This window comes from Parus major, chromosome 3, assembly GCF_001522545.3.
Source record: "Parus major isolate Abel chromosome 3, Parus_major1.1, whole genome shotgun sequence".
Taxonomy (NCBI): Eukaryota; Metazoa; Chordata; class Aves; order Passeriformes; family Paridae; genus Parus; species Parus major.
In genome coordinates this window covers 109,813,627-109,836,957 of record NC_031770.1, presented here as the reverse complement: position 1 = coordinate 109,836,957, position 23,331 = coordinate 109,813,627, and the positions used below count along the sequence as shown (strand labels likewise).

The 23,331-nt window shown below is 50.1% G+C and overlaps 2 protein-coding genes, 1 long non-coding RNA gene and 2 other non-coding genes across 6 annotated transcripts; 2 read left to right on the top strand and 3 right to left on the bottom strand.

The window, feature by feature from the left end:
- Nucleotides 1–6,114: 6,114 nt before the first annotated feature.
- On the bottom strand, nucleotides 6,115–9,325 carry LOC107201159 (gallinacin-13-like). Of its 2 annotated transcripts, none has more exons than XM_015620363.3 (3): nucleotides 9,211–9,325; nucleotides 8,139–8,240; nucleotides 6,115–6,389 (listed from the first exon to the last, which is right to left on the bottom strand). In XM_015620363.3, the coding sequence occupies exons 1-3, from the start codon at nucleotides 9,308–9,310 to the stop codon at nucleotides 6,265–6,267; spliced, it is 327 nt and encodes a 108-aa protein (XP_015475849.1). In that variant the 5' UTR covers nucleotides 9,311–9,325; the 3' UTR covers nucleotides 6,115–6,264. The 2 variants fall into 2 exon arrangements, with proteins under 2 accessions (XP_015475849.1, XP_015475850.1); XM_015620364.3 differs by having other exon boundaries at nucleotides 6,115–6,386.
- A 4,361-nt stretch (nucleotides 9,326–13,686) lies between these two features.
- LOC107201190 lies at nucleotides 13,687–15,110 on the bottom strand. The gene is made up of 2 exons (XR_001520082.3): nucleotides 14,695–15,110; nucleotides 13,687–14,153 (listed from the first exon to the last, which is right to left on the bottom strand). It is a non-coding gene; the product is annotated as an uncharacterized LOC107201190 (long non-coding RNA).
- Nucleotides 15,111–16,223: 1,113 nt separating this feature from the next.
- Nucleotides 16,224–18,959, bottom strand: LOC107201426 (gallinacin-11-like). The gene is made up of 3 exons (XM_015620631.2): nucleotides 18,557–18,959; nucleotides 17,525–17,653; nucleotides 16,224–16,519 (listed from the first exon to the last, which is right to left on the bottom strand). The coding sequence occupies exons 1-3, from the start codon at nucleotides 18,612–18,614 to the stop codon at nucleotides 16,392–16,394; spliced, it is 315 nt and encodes a 104-aa protein (XP_015476117.1). The 5' UTR covers nucleotides 18,615–18,959; the 3' UTR covers nucleotides 16,224–16,391.
- A 3,286-nt stretch (nucleotides 18,960–22,245) lies between these two features.
- TRNAW-CCA lies at nucleotides 22,246–22,317 on the top strand. The gene has a single exon. It is a non-coding gene; the product is annotated as a tRNA-Trp (tRNA).
- Nucleotides 22,318–23,236: 919 nt separating this feature from the next.
- Nucleotides 23,237–23,309, top strand: TRNAR-ACG. The gene has a single exon. It is a non-coding gene; the product is annotated as a tRNA-Arg (tRNA).
- The last annotated feature ends 22 nt before the right edge of the window (nucleotides 23,310–23,331 follow it).

Below are 23,331 nucleotides of genomic sequence, written 5' to 3'. Positions count from 1 at the left end.
CATTTCTTGGTCTAAGGCTGACAAGAGAGTCACTGCTGCAGATCATCCATGAGAAAGCCACTCATCTCTGTCCCATGCCCAGGTTACAGGAGGTCTCTGCACATATTTTGGGATTCACTTTTACCTCAGGATTGTCCAGCTGGTGACTTCCTGTCTCTGAAGGCATTTTTGCAGTATTTCACCACATGACCCTGGTGAGTGACAGGGCTGTTGTGGGGGCTGATAACTGGATTAGCTCCAGCCAGAATTACTTCTGTCTAACCTCAGCAGGACCTCTGATCATCCCCCACCGTGTCAGCTCACAAAATCCCAAAGCCCCTTTTCCAGCCTGCGCTTAACCCACCACAGTCTGTCACCCACAGGGGATCCTGCTAACGAACTGTGCTTGAAGAGCAGCATCTCCCACAGACAGCAGCTCCCAGAGCAGCATCTCCCACAGACAGCAGCTCCCAGAGCAACATCTCCCACAGATAGCAGCTCCCAGAGCAACATCTCCCACAGATAGCAGCTCCAGAGGGAACAGGCAGCCTGGGAGCGAGGATGCTGATGGTGAAACCTCCCATTAATCACGGGAGCACAGCCGCCACCTCCCCATCCCAGCTACCACAACTAATCAGCCCCTAGTAGACAAAACATCCACATTTTTCCCCTCCCATGTTTTTTCCCTCCATGTGCTCCGTGTCAGGAGTTGTCTGGTGCTCAGATAGGGCTGCCCCTGGGCCGTGGATCACATATTGAAGGATTGTGTTGTCATCCAGCCTCATCCTTGGAAACATCAGCCTGGAGAGTCCATAATGCAAGTCCTTAACTGTTCATAGTGCAGAGTCCACTGTGCAGATCCTGACAGGAAAATCCATAGCTGTTCTCCCTGGGCAGATAAAGCCGTTCCCAGGCCAGCAAGGGGGACCTCAGCTCCACCTTTGCTTCCAGAGCTGGTTCCTTTGGGCAATCACCTCCCCACGGTCTCAAGACTCCTCACCTTGGAGTGAAACCAGGGCAGCATTTTCTTGGGTTTTCCTTGAAAGCAGCAGCCTGGAGGGAGGGATTATTTAATTTCTGTGTTTTTCATCCCAGCAAGTGTGTTTCATTTGAAGTGGCTGCTGTGGGCCAAGCAGACACCCAGAGCTTTGGGAGAAAAGGGGCTAATGGCAAACTTGGGATATGCATGAACTTGGAATAAACATAGTAATTTCCAGAGCAAATGTACAGAGCCTTTGAAATTAGGAAGAAATTCTTTACTATAAGGGTGATGAGGTTGCTCAGGGGAACTGTAGACTTGCCATCCCTGGAAATGTCCAAGGCCAGGTTGGAGAGGGCTTGGAGCAACCTGGGCTAGTGGAAGGTGTCCCTGTGCATGGCAGGGGGTGGAATGAGATGGTCTCTCAGGTCTCTTCCAAACCTTTCATTTTCTGAAATCACATCTGTACTTTTAGCTTGTCCTGCAGACCTCGCTGGGACACGTTGCCCTTGCAAGTGCTGCCAGCTCCACATCTCTATTTTGTCACCAAGTTTTGTAGTTCCCTAAAATCTTCCCAGGTTTGGTTTTGTCCCCACAGCTCCTCCACAAACTTTGCTGTTTCTTGGTGCCTTGGGACTATGGCATTAGGTCCTTCAGACTGGGGAAGAACTTCCAGTCTTAAAGAATCATTCCCTACTTCTGCTCCCTCCATCTCCTCCAGATGAAGACTGGGAAGGGCAGGTATCAGGTTCTACTCTACAAACCTGGGTTGTTGGCCCAGAGCTTGAGAAAAGTGGCAACAGCAGAAACCCAGCGAGATGCAGCACGCAGTCACAACCACAGATGCAGTGCTGGGGTCCCAGTGGCTCTGCTGTGGTCGGATACAGCTGAGATATTTTCCACATTAATGCCTTTCCTGCTGGCTGGAGCTTCCTTCCCCCTGCCTGACACCAAGGAGGGGTCAGACCCCTCGGGGTCCTGCTAGCCCAGCCAACATCCTTGCAGAAGCTCTCCTCATTTGTACGTACACCCATATGAATTTAGAGATGCGTTAGCAGGAAGGGTGTTTTCGGATCTTGCCCAAGGAATTTAGGACTGGCTCTACTGGATCAGGAGGCCTTGGGTCTGACACAACTGCATTGCTCCAAAACCCTCTTTTTCCTCTCTTCCTTCCACCGATGTGGGATCATGGGGTGAGTGGAGGATGGGCTGGGTGGGCGTTCGTGCCCATGTGCCTCCCCTGCTTCCCTCCTCCCCCTCCCCATCACCCTCCCCACCCCCTTCCACCCTTCTCAGCCACGATAAGCTCACCGATGGAAAAAATGTTGTCACACATATCTCACTTCCAGTGTGTGGGAGTCGCTGATAACAGCACAAAGATCTGGACAATAAAGACTCCTGACAGCTTTTGTGTCCATCCCTGGCACGGGGGGATAGTCCTGGAACAAGACCTGAGTGCCTGTGGGATTTGAGGAAGGGTCCTGCAAGCCCCTGCAAGTCCTGGGGAGGAGGCTGGAGAGGTGAAAGGGCTCATCCACCCTCCTCATTGGGGTGCAAAGTCATTCCTCTGCACATTCCCCAAATTCCACCCTGCCCTGGGGCATCTCCAAGCTGAAAGCCAGGAGATTTTGGCTTCAGGTGGCTTTGCTGTTGTGCTGGGGAGCAGCCCAGCAGCTGCTCACCATGCTGTTTGTTTTGGAGCTTCCCCATCAGCCAGTCCTCTCTCCGTGGGGGGAGAGGGCTGTGCTGCTCCAGCGCTGCCATTTTTCCACGTGGAGCTGCTGAAAGAGCCAGGAGCAGCTTGCCAGGAGGGTGAAGTCATTTATTTATGCCTAGAAAAAACGTGTACTTTATTACACAGCCTCTGAGATGCTGGGGCTGAGCCTCTGCCAGGATTTGGTGCTGATGTGGGGAGCCGAGGTCAGCACGGGGCAGCGCCAGTGGCTGCACTTCTTCCCAGTCCCCTTGTTGGGATGTACGAACAGGGCACCAAATTATTCATGAGGGAAAAAAGGGTGCCAGGGTTTGGGTGGCAGAGGTTCATTTGACACAGAATCACACAATCATTTCGGCTGGAAAGGACTTCCAAGACCATTGAGCCCAACCTGTGACCGATCCCTACCTTGTCACCAGCCCAGAGTGCCACGTCCAGTCATTTCTTAGGTACCTCCAGGGATGGAGACTCCATCACTGCCCTGGGCAGCCCCTTCCAAAGCCTGACCACCCTTTCCATGGAGAAATTGCTTCTGGTGTCCAACCTGAACCTCCCCTGGCACAGCTTGAGGCCGTTCCCTCTGATTTTATAGCTCTCCTAGTTTTTCGGTATTTATTTTCTCACTCTGGTTACAACAATTGAAGAATGACTTTTGCAGAAAACCTTATTTATTCCAAGCAAAAGAAAATCAATTTTATAAATTTTCCAGCTGGAAGGAGACCTACCAGTTGTTTAGATTTCTGTCCCAGTCCTCAGGGGCTGTAGATGCTTTCCCCAAAATCTCCATTTCCCTCCAGAGCACTGTTCTCCAAAGTGCATGATGATCCATCAGAATGGAGGGGGAAAATATTCTTTCTAACATTAATAAAAAATACAAAATTAAATTTATTTTAAGGCCATTGCTGTAGGGAACTGTCTCTCTCCTTGGGCTCCCATGTCCCACAAGACTTTTCCCTTCTGAGGGCTGTGTTGTAGGAGACAGGAAGCACAGTTTTCCCTGGATTTAGCCAAAAATATTTCACACTTTTCTGATCAAACCACGTTTCTGGGGGAGAGAAGAAAAGAGAGGGTGGTGTTAATGTTATCACTATTTTACAAAGAATGAAGATTTTCCATTCCACCTCAGAGAAAGTTGCCAAAACAAGAGGAGGACACAAAGGTCCATCCCAAAACCATTTCCATGGTAAATTTGTACCCAGCTCTGCCTGAGAGCACTGCAGACCCTGAGCTTGGGGTATGGGACAAATTAATTTATCTCCCTCCATCTCCCCATACCTTCTCCTTTGATGGCAAGGGGCATCTTCTAACCTTTTTCAGATGGATTTTCCAGGTTGTCTGCCTGGGAGATGAGAGGTTAAACCCTCCCAGGAGCAGATCGGGGTGACAGCATCAGCCTTGACTTTGGCACCGAGGCGCTTTCCCCTTCCCCAGCGGCTGATAGCCGGCTCCATCCTGCTGGGAGCGATTTCCCTGCTGCCAGCAAGCTCAGACACACACACAGACACATCCATGTGCACACCCAGGCATGCTCACAGGGCTCACATCCAGGGGCTCCTTTCCCTCGCAGCTCCGGCATCCCGGCCCCGGGATGTCATCCTGCCCCTGATAAGGCGCAGGGGCGGCTGCTGGAGGAAGGCTCCCAGTTGCTCCCGGCGCCAGGCTGGGTAGGGGCAGACGTGCCTAACCCTTGCTCCTCTGAAGGGCCAAAAACAGATGACATCACCCCCTCATGGTGTCCATCCTCCCCCCAGAATCCCTATCAGCCCCACGGAGAGGCTGCGCTTGGAGCGGCGAGGAGGAAGAGGGAAGGCAAGGGGGAGGAGGCCAGGGAAAAGGAGGGAAGGCAAAAGCTGGAGCTGGAAGTTGGTTACTTTGGCAAAAAGACAAAGTTCTGCAAAGCTTCACTGGCCAGACTTCAAAAAGGTGGAAAAACTGGAGGCTCAGCTCTGGCAGGTCCCGTTATCAAGGGGAGCCTTATCTCCCGATGGGGCTGATGGCTCATGCGAGCCACAGTGGCTGCTAACCTCTGGCTGAGCTTTCCGAGGTCCCTGAGGAGCCAGACTGTCACTCAATGGAGAGAAGAAGCATCCAGGAGAGGGGACTGCATGGAGGCATTGCCACACAAGCAAGGATGGGATATCCCAGCATGGAGCCCAGCAGAGCCTCGCTGCTTCAGTTCACGGTGGTAGGAGGAGCGAGGGGATCTTTCCCTGCTCACAGTCCAGCCAGAGATGGGTCAGATCTCACTGGTGTCAGCTGGCACAGCTGGGTCACTGGTTTAACTGGTTTCTTCCAGGGCAAGACTGGTGCCTCTGGGATGGTTGAAGCCAGGTGTGCAGCTGGGGGTTTTAGGGTGGGAATTTTGCCCACCTTATTTCTTCCATGCCCTAAGTACCACACTGGGAGTTTTCCAGAGATAAATCTTACAGCTTTTCTCCTGAGATTTTCATATCCTTTCAAGCCATCTCTCTACTGACAGCTCCAAGACATCTCTATTCCTGCTCACCCTACACCACCTCTTTTCCACCTCATCGCCTCCAAGGTGAGGACCTGCTTTGGGGGTCCTGCTCCAGAGCACACCAGGGTGGGAAATTCCCCTTCCTTCAGTAAACAACAGTCCACAGCCAGCAGCTCTTACTCCCTGGTGAGGAACTGCTGGAAGTGACCTTGGCCTTGGCTCATTCCTATGCATAATTCTACTCAATAAATCAGCCTGTGCAGGACAAGAGGCAGTGGTACCCCTCAGGTGATATTGGGATTGAGTTTGGGATAACTTGCACTATGGAAGTAAGGCTTTGCCTGGGAACTGCTCCATGCAGGAGCAGGGTGGATGCAGAACCCACCACACTCTCTGTGAGACAGGGTAAATTGTTTGAATTGTTTTCCCCGTGGGGATTTCTCAGCCTTACCCACCTTTACCTCGTCACAGAGGTGGATCACAATCATGGAATGGTTTGGGTTGGAAGGAAGCTTTAAGGGCCATCCAGTCCAGAGCTCCTGCAATGAGCAGGGACATTCAAGGAGATCAGGTTGGATAACCTGAGTCACCCACCCAGGTTCGTTCTGTTGCTATCAGAGAGGTAGAGGAACTTCTGGAGGGAAAATCATATCTCTGTCTTGGATCCATCCCGTTGAAGAGGATGAATCCTGCCATGGCCTCTTCTGAACAGAGCTAGAAATTGAGGTTGTTAAAGGCAGTGACTGAGACAGAGGTGGAGGAAAGGGCTCAAAGAGAGGCTTCATAACTGCTTGTAGCAGCCCAGCAGATCCCTCTCTTGCTGCCTCTCTGGAAGGTCACCCCTTGCTCCTATAGCACATCTGCCACCTTTGTGCAGGTGATTTGGATGCCCCATTGCACCTCCAGCACCCTCAGCCCCCGGGTGTCAGGCAGGGTGGTATATCAGAGGGGAAATCCCTGCTGCACTCCAGACCCAGCAGGACATAGAAAACAAAGAGGTTTATTGGTGGCGGACAAACCGAGCTACAAGTGGAGGCACGGAGGTGTCCGAGGGCAGGTTCTGTGAACACTTCTGGCTGCAGGATCACTGGGCCAGCTCTCCTGGGGCTGTCACACTGCCTGGTGTGGCCGCTGTCACCGGCAGCAGCGCAGGCGGCCGTTGCTGCAGCTCCCTTCCCAGCGCTCCATGTGGAAGCAGAGCCTCCGGCAGTGGCCACGGTTGCTTCTGCACTGCTGGCTGTCTGAAAGGCTTCTGGCTGCTGGGGAAAGAGGACAGGAGAACTGGTTAGGAGAGGTGAAACATACTCAGAGCCCCAAAACCTACTGGGAGCTCTACTGGTGTTGGTGGCTGAGCAATTGGGTGTTCTCTGTCGGCAACAGGGAAATTCAGCCTCCTCCATGGTAAGCATCAGATGTGCTTGGGAGGAGCTTCTCCATCCAGCAAGCACTGAGAGTCTCCTAACGACTGGCCTGGGTGAGACAGCCAGGTTTGGGTCAGCTGTGTTAGGTTAGATGAGATAGGTGAGGTTGGACAGCATCAAAAGGCAGAGAATGCCTTTCGGAGCAGATGTCCCACCTCTTGTTCCATATGGAGATTATTTGGCTTCTTGGTGTTTTGGGGTTTGTGTTTGCTTGGGTTTTTCAAATTTTTTGCTGTTTTGATTAAAAGGGCATGTGATGCTTCTCTTTAGACACAGCAGAAACACCTAGTTTGGGAGTTCTGGAGGATTCACCACCAGTGGAGTGGGCAAACCCTTCTCTCTGCCTTTGTTGTCCCAAGAACTTTGGTTAAATAAATAAGAGCATAAATAGGCCAAGCAAGTAAATTTCTTCTGCCTGGTTATCAGGTTTGCCTTCTGCAAATGTGATATCACCAAAGTCCTGCTAACATCATATTGACCTTACACCTGAATGAAACCTGGGTCTCTGACATGTATACAAGCAGCCAGAGAAAATGCCAAGCCAAGGAATATTTTCCTATCAAACCAAAATCCCAGAAGAAAACAATCAAAAAAGGTAAATTAACTGCCTTTCCCCCTGTTTTTTTCCCACTGAAATATGGTCTTTATTTTATAGAATCAAAGATACACAGAATTATTTCTGTTGGAATGGACATTTAAGACCATCTACTTCCAACCTCCTGCCATGGGCAGGGGCACCTTTATCTATCCCAGGTTAATCCAAGCCCCACCCAACCTAGCCGTGAACATTTCCAGGGATGGAGGGTCCACACCTTTTTGGGCAACCTGTGCCAGGGTCTCACCACCCTCACAGCCAAGAATTCCTTCCTGATATCTAATTTGCACAAACCCTCCTTCAGCTTAAGACCATTCCCCCTTGTCCTGTCCTTCCATCCCTTGTCCCCAGTCCCTCTCCAGCTCTCCTGGAGCCCCTTTAGGCCCTGCAAGGGGCTCTGAGCTCTCCCTGGATCCTTCTCCTCTCCAGGTGAGCACCCCCAGCTCTCCCAGCCTGGCTCCAGAGCAGAGGGGCTCCAGCCCTTGGAGCATCTCCGTGGCCTCCTCTGGACTTGCTCCAGCAGCTTCTGATGCTGGGGATCCCAAAGCTGAAGGCAGCTCTGCAGGTGGGATCTTACCCAGATCAGATCAGAGAGCAAAAGTCACCTCCTTCAACCTTCTGGTCACTCTTGCATCTTCCTGCATTTGCCACATCTCTATTCCACTCTTGGAGAATTTAGTGGGATTCTCCTTGTTTTGTGGAGGATGAGGTTTTATCCTGGTCAGGAGCAAAGCTCAGGTTCCTGGCTTAGGCCCAGCATTTCTGGGTGAGTTCTGAGGGCGCAGAGAGGAGGGGATGCACAACCTTATGAACTCAGGACAGCTGCATCCAGGAACTTCATGGAGACCATCTCAGGAGAAATTTTTTCCTTGGAAGCACAAGTTAGGTCAGCCTTGACTTGAGAGCCCTGTCTTGTCCTCTTCTACCTTGGGGCAGGAACCTTTTCTCTCTCCACAGTCCTGTAGGAACCCCTGTGAGAATTTTGTCCTTACCCAGAGCGCCCTGGAGGAGGAGAATGACAAGGACTGCAAAGAGCAGCTGGAGAACCCGCATGGCTCGGCGTGGGGTTCCACCCCGAGGAGGAGTGAAGGGCCCTAAAGAGAGGAAGAAGAAGGAAATCCTGGATTTATAGTGGCCAGGGGGGTTGTGTAATTCTCCTGGAGTGGAGGGAACTTTGTCAATCTCAGCTGCGTTTCAACACGACAGCAAACAGTTGCACGGGGTGTTCCTGCTCTCAGTCACATCGTGTTACAGACAAAAAGTATAAAGGGGAAATAAAGGAAAAAAAATAGAAGGGAAAACACCAAAAAGAGGTAAAAAATTCAGGGTTTTGTTGACAATCACACTGAGCACTGGGGAGTCTGCTACTGCTTGTTGCTGGAGACAGGATGTTGGGACTGACCCAGTGTGGCTCTGTGTTTGTAGGCTCGAGCATGTGATGTTAAAATCCAATCCAAGTGTTTGCAATATCAAACTGGTCTGTTGTTTTTGTTTTTTTTATTTTTTTATTTCCAGCTCTCACTCTCTGTGTTTAGCACTGACGCAGTCAGGCGTGAAAAAATCCAGAGTCTCCTCCTCAGCACTCCCCAACACACAAAGCTGGCTTGAAAATAATGGGATCCTTAAAAAAATCATGGGTCTGTTTCAGTTTCCCAACTTCCAGGCTGCAGAGAGGATGCTTGCCAAGGTTTTGTTTACAACTGTCAAGAAGAAGTGGCAATTGAATATTTTATCCATTTATGTACTTAATGGGAAAGCTGGGACACCTCCCTGTGATATTCAGTGGTGTTAGGAAAGCTGGATTACAGCTCTCCCAGGGATCCTGGCAGACTCTTGGGTTTGTCCCAGTTCTCCAGGTCAGTTCCAGGAAATCAATAGAGGTGAGAGCTGCATTTCAACTTGGGAAAACAACACAAAGCAAACAGCGAGCAGGAATGTCCCCCAGCCAACAACAAATGGAGAAAGAGGAAATAGAAACTTTATAAAGGTTTGTTTTTGTTTTTTTTACAGTGATGATGCAGCAGAGGCCATCACCAAATCTTCCCTTTTCCCTTCAGAACTCACCTTGATGGATTTTTCTTTGCAGGCTGGATGCCAGGGAGTGCTGGGAAATGCAAACCCCATGTCCTTCAGGCTGCTTGAACAGAGCAAGGATCACCTTCATCAAACAGTGCAGATAAAGGGGCCTTCACCAGTTGGACTTTGGAGCAGGGGACACTGAGCTCTTAACCAGGCTGTCCTGTCCCGGCCACACACAGCCTGGGAAAGGGAGATGGATCTGGAAACCCACCTGGGGGAGAGCTGGATGCAAGGATGTGTGTGAGCCTCTGGAAAAGTGCTGGTGGCACTGCTTGGGTGGAAGACAAAACCCCCCCTGCACCTCTGAGGATTGGCATCTCCAATGTGAGAGATGGTGAAGTGGGATTTCATGGAATTATGGAATCACAGAAAGGTTTGGGTTGGAAGGGACATTAGAGATCATCCCATTCCACCACCTGCCATGGGCAGGGACACTTTCCTCTATCCCAGGTTGCTCCAAGCCCTGTCCAGCCTGGCCTTGGACACTTCCAGGGATCCAGGGACAGCCACAGCTTCTCTGGGCACCCTGTGCCAGGGCCTCCCCACCCTCCCAGGGAAGAACTTCCCAAGCAAAGAATTAGGGCAGAGCTTATCCAGCAGGAAGGAGATGGCAGTTCTTGAGCTACCGTCCACACATGGAGGAGTGTCTGGATGCTCCTGTGAGTGCCCTGCCCTGAGTGTGTGAGCTGAAGTGTCTGAACATGTGTGTGCAGATGGCTTGGTGCTCTCCAGAGAGGATGTGGAGCACGTGGCCAGGGTGTTCCCAGTGGTGGATGGCAAAATTCCAGGTGTTTGTCTCCAGTTCAGCTGCTCTCCCGTGGTGGGAGCAGCACCACGCAGAGGGTGATTTGTGCCTGGAGCTGTTTGGATGCTGCAGGCTCCATGGGGACCAGGCTGCATCCTCCACACCACCACAAACCCCTGCTCTGCAGCTGTGGTACATGGGTTGAGTTGCAGAACACTCCTTGGGAAAGAAGTCCAGGACTACATAGTACCAACAAAACACCAGATTTCCTCCAGAAACGGGGGCAGGAAATCTCTGTCCTGTTTGTACAACAGCTGCTCTGGCTCCCTTTGGCATGGTCCTGCCGTGTTGGCCTCTGATGAGCCTACTGGGGCTGGCTCAGCAGCCTCCCACCCTCCCCTGCTTCCCAACCTGCCAGCAGATGTCTTTTGTCAGAGCTCACCATGCACAAAGGCTGATCTGTGCTCAGACACGTGGCACAGGAACTGGCTCCTGGGTGCTTGAGAGGTTTTGGGGCTGGGAGGAGTTGAATCAATGTATATCTGCTCTCTGGCCCCAAACAGGAGGGATGTTTCCACTGACTTCATTGCCTTCGGGCCAGGACCTGAGAAGACTGATTTTTAAATGCATCCTGGGATAAGTTTTTTCCATCAGGAGCAAGTCCTTGTGTGAATGAACTGTTTTGGCAGCTTGTGATGCCACCTCTTACTCCCAATCCCACCGGCAGCATTTTGCCAAACAAGCAAGCACTGATAGAACCCTGCAGTTCAACCTGTGAGGAAATGATTGTGGGCTCAGCTCTGGGCTCAGCCCTACTCCAGAAACCCCCCATGGGTCTCATTCCAGACCACCCTTCATGGCCTTCTCAGAACTCTTTTCAACAGGTCCATGTCTGCCTTACCTTGAGGCCCCTAAAGCTGGACACAGCAAGAAATGATGGTTCTTGCCCCACAGAAGGTGGTCAGAACACACTTGGTACAATTAACTTCTCCTCTCCAGTGCAGGGCCACGTCCAGGTGTCAGTAATGGATCATTCCTGGCATGTGCCCACCTCCAAACGGTGCCAAGGAAAACAATTCATTTTCTGACAACACGTTTGAATAGCCACAAAGAGCCTCACATGATTTGACTTACTCGTGTAGGTACAGCCTGTGAATCCTGACCTATTTTATCTCCCCAGCACACCCTGGAGCTGGGCTGTGGTGATTTCTTTCACCCCACAGGAGGTGGACGTGGGTGGGATGTTGGAATGTGACCCCCTTTCTCCTGGGGGTGAAGGATGATCCAGGCACCCAGGGGTTGCACTGGGTTGTGTGGGACTGCCAGAGATGTAGGAGACAGCCTGGCTCCAAGGGGCTGCTCATGGCTGTGGCACCTCAGGTTCCCCAAGGAGGAGCCCATCCAACACCATCCTGCTCCTGATTCCACATCACAGTGACGTTTTTAGGGCAGAAGAGGAGGATTTGGCTCTCTTTGCCAAACAAATCCCACTGAGGGAATCCATGCTGTGCTTTGATGGGCTAAAATCCCCAGTTATCCAGGAGGCTTGTGCTGGTTGACAGGCTTGAGGGTAGAGCTCTATGCTGGCTGTTTGCATGGATGCAAAGATCCCAAATATACATGCCAAGGTGTCTGGATGATTTTTGCATCTCTTTTAGGTAAAGGTCTACTGAGATAGTACTAAAGAACCCAAATTTGTAGCCTTCTGAGCTCTATCAGGCACAGACAATTGGAGTTCAAAGCTCAATCAAGAATTTCCCACAAAAATCTTCTCCTTCATTCGGTTTTCACCTGTCCATGGCAGAGGGTTGGAACTGGATGATCTTTAAGGGCCCTTCCAACCCAAACCATTCTGGGATTCTATGATGATTTTATGATTCTTCCTCCTCCCCAGTGTTACAAGATACTCCAACTGGGGTTTAATTAATTTAAGCAGCATTCCCTGTCATACTCTTACACCAAACCAGCTCATGCTGCTATTTAAGCAACTCCCCATGAGCTGAACTGGCTGCTTTGCCCCAGGTGAGTTCAGGGGTCAAGAAACCACATCAAAAAACAGTTTTATAAGGTCTGGAAGTGCCATTCTCCACCATCCACTGTATCCTCAGTGCTTTCTCTCTCCTTCCTCTGTGTGAGACTGGAAGGGAATTCAGTTCATCTTATTCACTGGGCAGAAGTAATGACAGATTTTTGTTTATTTTTTTGGTTGTTGTTGGGTTGTGGTTTTGGGGTTTTTTTAAGTGTTATTTCCATCCAGATCAGCAAACAAGTGAACACACGGCAGTGGGACAGCAGGACCGTGACTGTGAGCATGCCCATTAGTGCCAGAGGGACAATATTCCCTATAAACTGAGCATTTCCACCTTTCCTGGTGGACTGGCCAGCAGGTCCAGAACACATCAGGGGCAGAAGGCCCAGTGGCTAGGAGGGAGATGTGCCAGGTGGGCTGCAAGAGCCCACTCCTCACTCCCCTAGGAGAGCAGGCTGTAACCACGATGGCTGAGCACTCCCAGGTGAGGGGCACGAATAATGAACCCTGTGGATGAATGTGAGAAATAAACTGTTTGATTTGGAGAGGTGCCTTGATTCAAACCCCTCCCCGTGCTGTCCTCGTACATCAGAGTGCGTCAGAGGGATGGGCTGGAAATGGGACGGAATTTGGCTCTGGATTCAGCCCTGTCCCTGTTTTCACAGTCAGCTCCCTAAACAACAGCCAGCTCTGGGTAATCTGGCTCTCCTGAGGGTTCATCCAGCTGCAGGGGATCTCCAGGGGAGCGCTGGCATCTCCCTGTGTGTGCTGGAGTCCCAGTGGCGACCCGAGGAGAGTAACTGGGCTGCTCATCAGTGAACGGAGGCGCTTGGATGAATGAATTGTTGGCCCTCTGGCACTGGGGCCTGACCCTGGTGAGGTCAGCAGGAATTTTCCCATTTGATTCATCAGAACAAGAATTTCATGTCCCAGGGAGGACTTTTCCCTGGCTCCATCTGCCCAGTGCCTCAGCTGGTTGGCACAGCTCTCTCATTACATCATTGTTTCCACGCTTTCACAGAAATGATTGACCCAGAGAGAAATATTTTACCTGGAAAGGGAGACCAGGAGCTGGCAAAGGCAGGGGAGTGTCAAAATTTTATGTTGAAAAGACACAGAAAGGCTGAGAGTGGATCTGGACAGAAAATTAACTTAGGCTGAGGGAGCTCATAGAAGAAAGCTGTGAGGGACAAAGAGACTGATTTCCTTGGGGCTGAGTGAGTATGGAAAGGAGTTGTACCAGAAATTCAGAAATTGTGATTGCCCCATCCTTGGAAGTGTCCAAGGCCAGGCTGGATGGGGCTTGGATCAACCTGGGATAGTGGAAGGTGTCCCTGCCCATTGCAGGGGGTGCAATGAGATGATCTTTAATGTCCCATTCTACCCAAACCTTTCTGGGAATCCGTGACTGCCTTGAGCACCTGGCACAGCCTGGAAAGGAGAAGTGGATGGGGGTGGATCTTGCCTGGGAAGCACAGACCACACTCACCTTTATGTCAAACCAGGTGCATTTTGCACCAAAAGTGATGCCAAAAAGACTTTCCCTATTGCAGCTGTTTTCTCTGTGAAGTGAAATAAAGGGGCAGAGTCCCTCTGATGTTCTGGGGAGGTGGGGAATGCTGTGGTCACTCCTGGTCAGTGGCATCCCACTACTGGCAGCGTTGCTGACCCACAGGTGGGCACTTGCTGCTTTGTTAAACCTCAGGTTTATTGGTTTCAGGTAAGGGGAAAAACAACTTTTCACCTGTGCATGTCAGGTAACAATCAGAGTCCCAAAAAGGCAACAAATTGTTTGTGTGGCCTCAGTTTCTTCTTGTCACAGTGTCTCCTAAAAAATTACAGCAAAACCAAAGCATTCAGGAGTTCATGAGCAAATCCACAGCCATATTCTCCTAGGGGAACAACAGTCACAGAAACCACAAAATCTCCTTCCCAACAGCTGCTCGTGCCGTGCCAGTGGAGGCTGCTGCTCTCCATGTGCTGCAGCTGGCTGCTCTGGAAACCTTCAGCTCCCTGTGGTGGCAGGTAGCAGATTTTTGCAGCAGAGAATGATGGGTTCAAAGCAGTACTGAGCCGGGTATTCACCAGAAACACAGGTTCCCACTCGGCACAAGCCCCCTCCGTGGTTACAGCTGTCTGGTCCCTGAGCATCTCCTGAATGAGAGAGCAGCAAATTAGTGGATAAAATTCATGGGGCTCCTTCTGGCACCATGTCCCTGGCCAAGGGGAGCACACAAAGGGCCTGGGCAGCTTGAGCACACCCAGGATCCCTATCCCACAGACAGGTTTAGATATCTATGTTAAAAACCCCAAGCTGCTGAGCCAACCTGCCTCAAGGAATGTTTTATCATGGAGTTGTTTTTTCTAGGATGTTGGTAAAGACCGTGCAATGGAGGTCAGAGGGGTTGTCCTCCCCTGCCAAGGAGCCAACTGCAGAGAAAAGGCAGGAACATTTTCCCAGGGCTTCTCCTTTAGGGCTTCTCCCAGCTCACTCATGTGCCCATTTTCACAGCTTTTTCCTTGCTCATTTTTTGTATTCCCCCAAGGGATTAAATAGTGAATTTTCCCAAAGTACCTCACCCACTCTCCCACCCAGAAAACACCTTTCCTCAGCACCTGCAGTATCACACAGTGAAGAAAGATTACCCCTGCTCCCAGATGTCCTGGTCACCACCCCAGGCCTTCCTGGTCTTACCGTGCTGGGTGAGGGAGATGAGTATGAAAACAAGCACAAGGATCCCCATTCCTCTGGCTCTGCTGGAAAACTGCAGGGCAGGGAGTGAGATTTCGCAGAAGCCTCTGTGTGCTGCTGGCATGCTGGATGGCATCAGGGAAGAGGGGAGGAGTAGGCAGGAGTTAATTATATCCCAGTCCCTGGAGCAACATTTGCTGCTGAGAAACCCTTTCGTGTCGTTCTGACCCAGCGCTGCTGCTCCAAACCATGTCGACTTTTTTCACGTTCACTGGTTATTTGATTTCCTGATTCCTCTCCCTGGCAGCTGGAATTTTGGGCTGGTAGAATTCCAGCTGGAAAAAAACACTCTCAGAGGGATCCTCTGCCCTTCACCTGCAGCCAGTAAAATCCCTTGGACAGGGAGGAGGGAAGCAACCTGCAAGGGAAGACTGAGGATGTGCAAGGAGGAGAAGGATGCAGGCTGGGGCTGATTTTTAATCTGAGCTCCTGTGAATTTTTTCTCCAGCTGAAACCTCTGTGTTATTTTTTTTTTTTTTTTCCCTGAGCTTTGGCTTCTGAGGAATTTGGGAGGCTTCATTCCACACAGTGCTGGTGGAAGAGCTGTTAGTTCAGCAGTGCACCCTGTGGTGGTAAATCTGTGGTGGGTGTGCAGCTCTGGCTGTAAAATGTGATATTCCAGCTGCCCTGCCTGGCCCTGCTGTTTGCTGTGCCTTCAGCTGTGGTAACAAAACTGCTCTGTGAACACATCTGAAACTGACAGTGAAAGAGCAAGGCTGAAAGTCCCTTTATCCCTAAAAGAAACAGCCAAACAGAACAATGTAACTGGAATCATAGAGTCATTTAGGTTGGAAAAGCCCTCCAAGGGCATAGAGTCCAACCATTCCCCAGCTCTCCCAAACCACCACTAAATCATGTCCCCAAATTCCACATCTATCTGTCTTTAAAGTCCCTCAGAGATGGGGACTCCATCATTACCCTGGGCACCCTGTTTTAATGCTTAACCACCCTTTCCATGAAGAAATTCCTCCTGATGTCCAACCTGAACCTCTCCAGGTACAACTAGATGTCATTTTCTGTTGTCCTGTCCCTGTTCCTGGGAGCAGAGCCCACCCCCTGGCCGTCCCCTCCTGTCAGGGAGTTGTGCAGAGCCAGAAGGGCCCCCTGAGCCTCCTTTTCTCCAGGCTGAGCCCCTTTCCCATCTCCCTCAGCTGCTCCCTGAGGTGTCCCAGGAATGACTGGACGTGGCACTCAGTGCTCTGGTCTGGGTGACAAGGTGGGGATTGGCCACAGGTTGGACTCGATGACCTTGGAGATCTTTTCCAGCCTTAATCATTCTGTGATTAAGTGTCCTCAGTCTTCTAAAGCATCCAAGCGTAAAATCAACATGGTAAATAAGATTAGGCTGGTAAGAAGGATTAGGGGTTAGGGTTTCCAAGGATGCAACAGCAAATTTTTGTGTAATTCTGCACATGGGTGTAATAGAGAGACATTCTGCCTCTTTCCATAAATAAATGACAGTTATACCTGTTTATTTAGCATTTATTGCCTTTTTTTATATAAAGAAACACATCACCTCTAGTTAATTACACACTTTGCATGTTGAGAGCACCAGACACATCTACAACACTTGGATTAAAACTTGTTTGTTTTTTTGGCTGTTCATTTCCATGGTTTTCTGCAATCCCACGAGGTTTTTGTCACACTTCTGTGCAGCACTTCCATCCTCTGCGAGGGCAGAGTCCCTCTTGCTCTTGCAGACATTTGATTTCTGGGGGCACACAGTGGCCCCCCTCATCTTGGCAGATGTGGAAGTTGGATGTCGTGTCTGCAATTCAGAGGGTTTAAGTCAAACCTGGAAACCTGGCACTGCCATCCAAACCATCTCATACACAAAAATTGTTGGGAAGTTGTGGTGCTCTTGTCTCCAAAAAGCAAAGACAAAAAGATGACCTTTGGGGCTTATCCCAGCACTTCTGTGAAAGGAGGAAATTTTGACCCACCAGCTTGGAAAAGAATTAACTGAGGGAGGGATATTGTAAAGCTATGAAAAAGATGGATGCAGAATAACTACATCTCAGGTAGGTGTCACTGAATAAAATCGTGAGGGATGATGTTTTAAAAGAAATGGAAGGAATTCCTAACTTGTGGGGGAGAAATCCAATAAGGACTTTAAAACACAAGGATGCCTAAATCTAAAAATCCTGAGCTGCAATTTCATGAAAGCCACAGTAATATATAAGGAAATGTAATGATATGGTTGTGGTCACTTTACATAACACAGAGTAACTGTGAGGAAATATCCAGTTCTGGTCATGGGCTGATCCAGGATGCTGGATCAGAGGAATTTATAGATTAGCACAGTTGTTTCTAAAGTATATATTAATTAATGACTTATGTTGAGGATTATCTATTGAGGAGCACCAAAACCAAGCAGTTCTGGGAGGATTTAGATAAAATAACAGTAAGAGATCAGTTGGCACCTATTAAGCACAGCAGGGTGGGTGCAGCCCAGCAGTCCCTAAACAGATGATTACAGGAAGATTTACCAAGGAAGGAGGACTCTTTGTGGGCCAAAGCTTTTATTTTATTTTTCCAGCTGAAGGTAGAGCTTTGGGTTGTTTTGGCCAGCCCCAAAAGCTCCACACAGATGTCAGTGGAGGAACACACAGGTCCATCTTTGTACATGGAAAGAGATGGCTTAGACCTCGTGCCTGGAAGTGTCCAAGGCCAGGTGGGACAGGGCTTGGAGCAGCCTGGGATAGTGGGAGGTGTCTGAGTTCAGCCATTTCCCCCCAGATTTTTCCCTCCTGGGCAGGGTTCCCACACCTACCAACGCAGCAGGTCCTGCGGCGCCGGTAGCAAGTTCCAAAGGCAGCAAACGGCTCTGGGCAGGATTTCAGATGGAAGCAGTAGCCGTGGTATTCCAAACAACGCAAGGTGTCTCTGGGCAAGCCGAGACCTACAGGGACAATGGGATTCCCAGCTCATTCTCATGGTCTTCCTTGTGCTGAAACCCCCCAGACCCCAGTTAGGGATCTGACACAAATGACCCCCAAAACCCAGAAGTTTTCAGGAACTCATGGGACCTCAGAGCGTTCCAAGGAAGGTTTTTGTACAACTGGAGTGAAACACAGAGGTTGATGGCAATTTTCTGAACATATTCTGGCCATTCATGCTATAATGGGAAGGGACAGCCCAGTCTTGGATGCTCCTGAGTTCTGGGACTGCAGTGCTGCAGGGACATGCAAGGGACACCATGGTCAGCACATGCCCTGAAAATAAAATTATGACTTATAAAAACCCCCAAAAGCAGAATCTGGCTCAATAAACAGGAAGAAGCAGTTTTCCCAGTTCCTTCTTTCTCTGGAAGTCTTTCTCCAAGGCGAGGAGTTTCATTAAGCATGAAGAACAGGTGGGATAAAAACACAGTCAGTAAATGAGTCAGTGCAGCAGAAGGGCTGAGGAAGGGGAACCAGAATATTCAGAGAGCTGAAGTCAGTGGTGCAGTTCAACCTGGACAGTACCAGGGAACGCCTCTGCTCTCTTCTACCTGCAGAGAGGGGACAATTTTTAACCCTGGGGTTAGAAGTGGAGGTGATTTCTATGGCACCACCATCCAATAGTGCCAGAAAGTGGCATAAAGACACTTCAAAGAGTCATAAGAGCCAACACCTGGCAGAGGCTTCTGTGGGGAGGTTCTGGTGGGTACCTGCTCACCATAGGTTAATTTTCACTTCTGCATCTAGACTGAGAAATAAGGAACTGCTCTGAGGAAAGGAGATGAGAAGAATGTTCTGCACCACCACACGAGCAAGCTGGACCTCCCACACAGGCAACCCCCAGTGTGGGGCTTGCCCCTTACCTGGAACAGCCTGGAGGAGGAAAAGCAGGAGAGCCATGAGGCAGGAGAAGAGCTTCATGGTGGAAGGTCTCAGCTGCAGCGTGGAGACAGGGCCACAGTGCCAGAATCTTTGAGCAGGGGAGGAGGGATCACTCTGGCATTTATAGGGCAGTAGGAGCAGCTGTGGCTGTCCAGGGAACCTTGGCAGGGGTGGCAGGGGAGGGCAGCAGGTACAGCCTGACCTCTGCCCACAGCTCAACCTGAACAATGGCTCAGGGGCACAAAAACAAGGGGACAAATAGCTGTGCCTCCCTGCCTGACCACTGGGAAGGCTGCTGGGATCAATATGGATTCATCCAGGGAGCATCATAAACTTGAAATATCCATGTGGTTGGTAATGGATTATCTGGAGGAAATTAACCATTGTTTGATGGGAGAGGAGGCAGCTGGAATATCATAGAATCATCAAAGAATAATAGAATAGTTTGGGTTGGAAAGGACATTAGAGTCCATCTACTCCAATCCCCTGTCGTGGGCAGGGACACCTTCCACTATCCCAGGCTGCTCCAAGCCCTGTCCAGCCTGGCCTTGGACACTTCCAGGGATCCAGGGACAGCCACAGCTTTTCTGGGCAACAGAGAATATCTGATCCTGCTGCTTGTCCTGTGATGCAACATCTGTTCCCAAGAGAAAGAAATAAAGGATAACAATCATTCCACACACAAACATAAAAAATAGTTGTGGGTTTTTTTCCTGTGAAAGGTGCTGTGAAGAAAAAAAATAAATCTGGTCTAGTGGAAAGTGTTCCCATCCATGGCAGGGGAATGGAATGGGATGGTTTTTCAGATCCATTTCATCCCAAGCCCTTCTGCCATTCCATGTTTCTATGATACACAAAGTGCAGTTTATCAGTTTTCAGGGGTCATCAGCAGCACCTTCAACCTCGTAGGTGCACAAGGAGCACATGACAGGTGAGATTCACGAGTTTTCCTCAGCATTTGCCTGTGTGGAGTTTGAGTGATATCAACAGACACATGCAAGTGGCAGCTGACAGCTCAGGCTCTCCCCCAATCGTTTACTTCAGCCTCTTTCTACAAAAGATATTTATTGATGTCGTTCTGACCCAGCAGCCTTGATATCAACAATACAAACCTCCCCCTCAGCCGTGTGCATTGTTCTCTGTCTGCCTCCCTGCTTTCTTTGTTCCCTTTCCTTTGCAAATTTGCAGGCGCCATCCAGTCGTGAAGGAGAAGTGTTTGTGTCCATTTCCAGGTTCTCCGGGGACAGGGATGAAACAAAGGCTGTAACAAGAACCCTTCAGCTGGCTCAGGTTCCCACCAATCCAGGGGATCCTAGCTGGGATATTCATCTCAGCTCTCAGACAGGATCTGTCATTGTAGTTTGCCAGATTGGAGCAGACACTCAGCTTTCTCAACAATTATTTTTTAAGTCACAAAATATGTAGGGATGGACTGGAAATGTTTGTCTTTAAAATTTTTATGTCCACGGGAGGTGAAGTACAAATTCAAAACCTCAAGTGTGTTAACAATCTGGTGGAAGAGGAGTGTAATCTCATATTCAAAGTCCTTCTCCATCATTTCCAGAATGTCCTCACTGTCAGAACACAAGTGCTTATACATCACTTCAAATAAAGATCAGAAATTATCCCAGAAAAAAACCCAATTCTTTGAAATTCAAGTACCATCTCTACCTTAATACCTCTGCACTTTCTTTGTTCTCCTCCTCCTGTTCTTTCTTGTTCTCCTCCTTTCCCGGGTTACTTTCCCAGGTTTTTCCAGGACAGAGATGTTTTATATGGATCACAAAAGAAATGCTTACACACAGTGGAAGTTCCTTGCCTAAGGATCTCTTATGAGAAGCTGCTGAGGGAGCTGGGAAAGGGGCTCAGCCTGGAGAAAAGGAGGTTCAGGGGGTCCTTCTGGCTCTGCACAACTCCCTGACAGGAGGGGACAGCCAGGGGTGGATCTTTTCCCAAATAACAAGTGACAGAGCAAGAGGAATCACCTGAAACTGCACCAGGGGAGGTTTGTATTGGATATTAGGAACAATTCCTTCATGGAAAGCGCTGTCCAGCCCTGACACAGCTGCTCAGGACAGTGGTGGAGTCCCCATCCCTGGAGGGTTTTCTGATCTGGCCTGGGACTCACATCTCTTTGAGCAAGGGAGTTTTTTTGAGAAGGGAAGAATTCTCTTTCATTTTGAAGTTTTTCAGTCATGGGACAGCTCTGAAAATAATACCTGAGACACTGAATTTATGGGAAGCATTTGCTTTTCCAAAGCACTTAACCAGATTTGAGTTATGGCAATGTAAATCAGCAGGATTTGACTGCAGTTGGGGTGAAGTGGTCCTGGAACTGGCTGAAAGCCTGACTTTATTTACAACAGTGGAAGGAGTTACAGAGCAGGATGGATGAGGAGAGCTGCCACTGGGGGTGGTCAGCAGGGAAAAAATGTGGGGCGAAAATCTAATAGCAACCGTTGGGATTGAATAGACAAAAACTTTGGGCTGTGGAGGAAAAAAACATGTATTTCCAGGAAGGAAACAAGCTGGATTTCCAGTCTGGCCTTGGGATGGAGGATCCTTCACTGAACATAATTAATCTCCAGCTTGATTTACAGCCCACGGAGCCTGTGAGCTGGTTCCTGGCTCCCTCTTGTGGGAAAAGGTGCTGGAGGAGGGAGGGACCTCGTGGTGCAGGGTTTGCTCAGGCGAAAAGGTAAAAGCGAGAGGAAATGCCTCTTTGCTCCATCCTCAGCACTGGTAATTCCCAGAGTAAATGTATGGTGATTATTGATATGTTTGGTGAGCAGGGATGGGATTTGGTTTCAGGCATCAAATTTTACAGAGGAATCGAATTTTTGGAGGGAGTCGCTTGCATTCAGGGTAAGTGTTTAACTATAAAGCTAATGTTTTCTAACTTCATGTAATTTCATAATGTTTCTTTCACGTTTAAAATCCCTGTAACTATAATAGTGAGAGCTCTGCTCTTACCAGGATTAGGTTGAGCCAGGGAGGAGTTTCCTGGTGCTTTGCCCGTTGCACTGCTGGCCACAGCCCCTGCCTGTATTGTCCCTCTCCAGACACCCTGGTACCCAGCAGACTGTCTCCAGCATGTCTCCCACGGGGTGGGAATGAAGTTGGGAATGGAGTTGGAGAGGGCTAAGGAAAGCTTCACCTCCTTACTGCTGCTGTTGTCCATGGCAGCCTTGCCCTAAGCGCCCATGAGGAAAGGGTTGGGCAGGTGGGGCTGGTGCTGGGCCTTGCCTGCACTGGTGGGATGTCCTGCCCTCCTTGTAGGAGGTCCAGGTGCCACTCCCAGCCAGCACAGGAAGGATGGGGCAGGACATCAGGAGCCGTGACTGGCCTGAGCCCATGGGAGTTCTACCAAAACCATTTCTGGGTCCACAGCCAAAACCCGCCTTGGGTTCTCCCCTGAGCCCCCATCCTCTCTTGGAGCATCCCTGAACCTGGTTCCTGCCCTCACTGACCCTGTAGGTCCCCTCATCCCACCCCGCACCTTCATCCTGCAGTCTGGACTGGTCTCTGCAGCCAGGCCTTGGCCACCCTCCCCTCAGGTTGCCCCTCCATGGCCACGGCCCTGCTCCTGGGCTGCAGGGACACCCCAGGGTGGTCTCCATGGAAAGAACATTCCCAGTGGCCAATCCCAGGCCCCTGGACCCTCCACCCCGACCTCGTGGCGCAAGGGCAGCGCGTCTGACTCCAGATCAGAAGGTTGTGTGTTCAAATCACACCGGGGTCAGTCAGGGGCACCACTGGCACCCCTCTGCTTTTCTGGGGGGCTGTTCTGTGGGACAGGCAGGGCTCAGGGTGTAGGGGCACAGAGAACATGATTCCCAGAGCTCTCCTTTGAGCAGGGAGCTGTGCGGGATGGAAATTATGGATCGGGATGAAAGCAGTGGGGGTTGTGTTGTGGCTGGTGTTTGCCATAATTTACCTCAAGAAGGAGGTGATGTCTTCCTCAGGAAAGGGAAGGAAACTTTTTAGCTACAGGCTCAGTCACTTCTGGAGGACCTGGACATGTTTGCCTGTCAGGGTAATGTGGGGTGTTATGGTCAGTCCAGGGAAAATCTGGAGGAAAATCAAGAGGAATAACTCTGTGCAGGATTATGGAAAAAGGGACAAGTTTCTGATGATCAACATGGAAAGATTTTTTCCTAGAATATTAAGAAAGACCATCTGGAAAGCTCTAGTCTATGCAATCACAGCTCTGAGTCTGCCTGAACACTGTGGAAACAGTACTTCAGAAAGCCCAAATGGAGGAAAGATGTGAAAATGACTGGAAGGCCAAGGATTTACCAAAGGCAAACAACCCTTGACCAAAAGAATAGATTTCTTTGAAGAGATGATTTCTTTGGTAATCAAGTGGACACTGAGGAACATCATTTATCTTGACTTTGGTTTCACCTCTGACAAGGTCACCCAGATGTGTCCCCACAGCAGGACACACACACAGAGCAGCTGAGCTCAATCCAAAGGCAAAGCAAAGAGCCAGGACCAGGCACTAACGGGGTTGGGGTCAGGGGTTGCTGGTCCAGGGCGTCCTTCACTGCTGGATGCTGAGCTGGGTGTGCTGTGGGGTCTGTGGTGGGAGCAGAGGCTGTTCCACAGAAGGAAGGACAGGGGCAGCGTGGCAGGGACGTGGGAGTGACGAGGGGACAGGGCCAGTGGCGCAATGGACAACGCGCCTGACTACGGATCAGGAGATTGCAGGTTCGACTCCTGCCTGGCTCAACACTTTTAGCCCACAGAAATT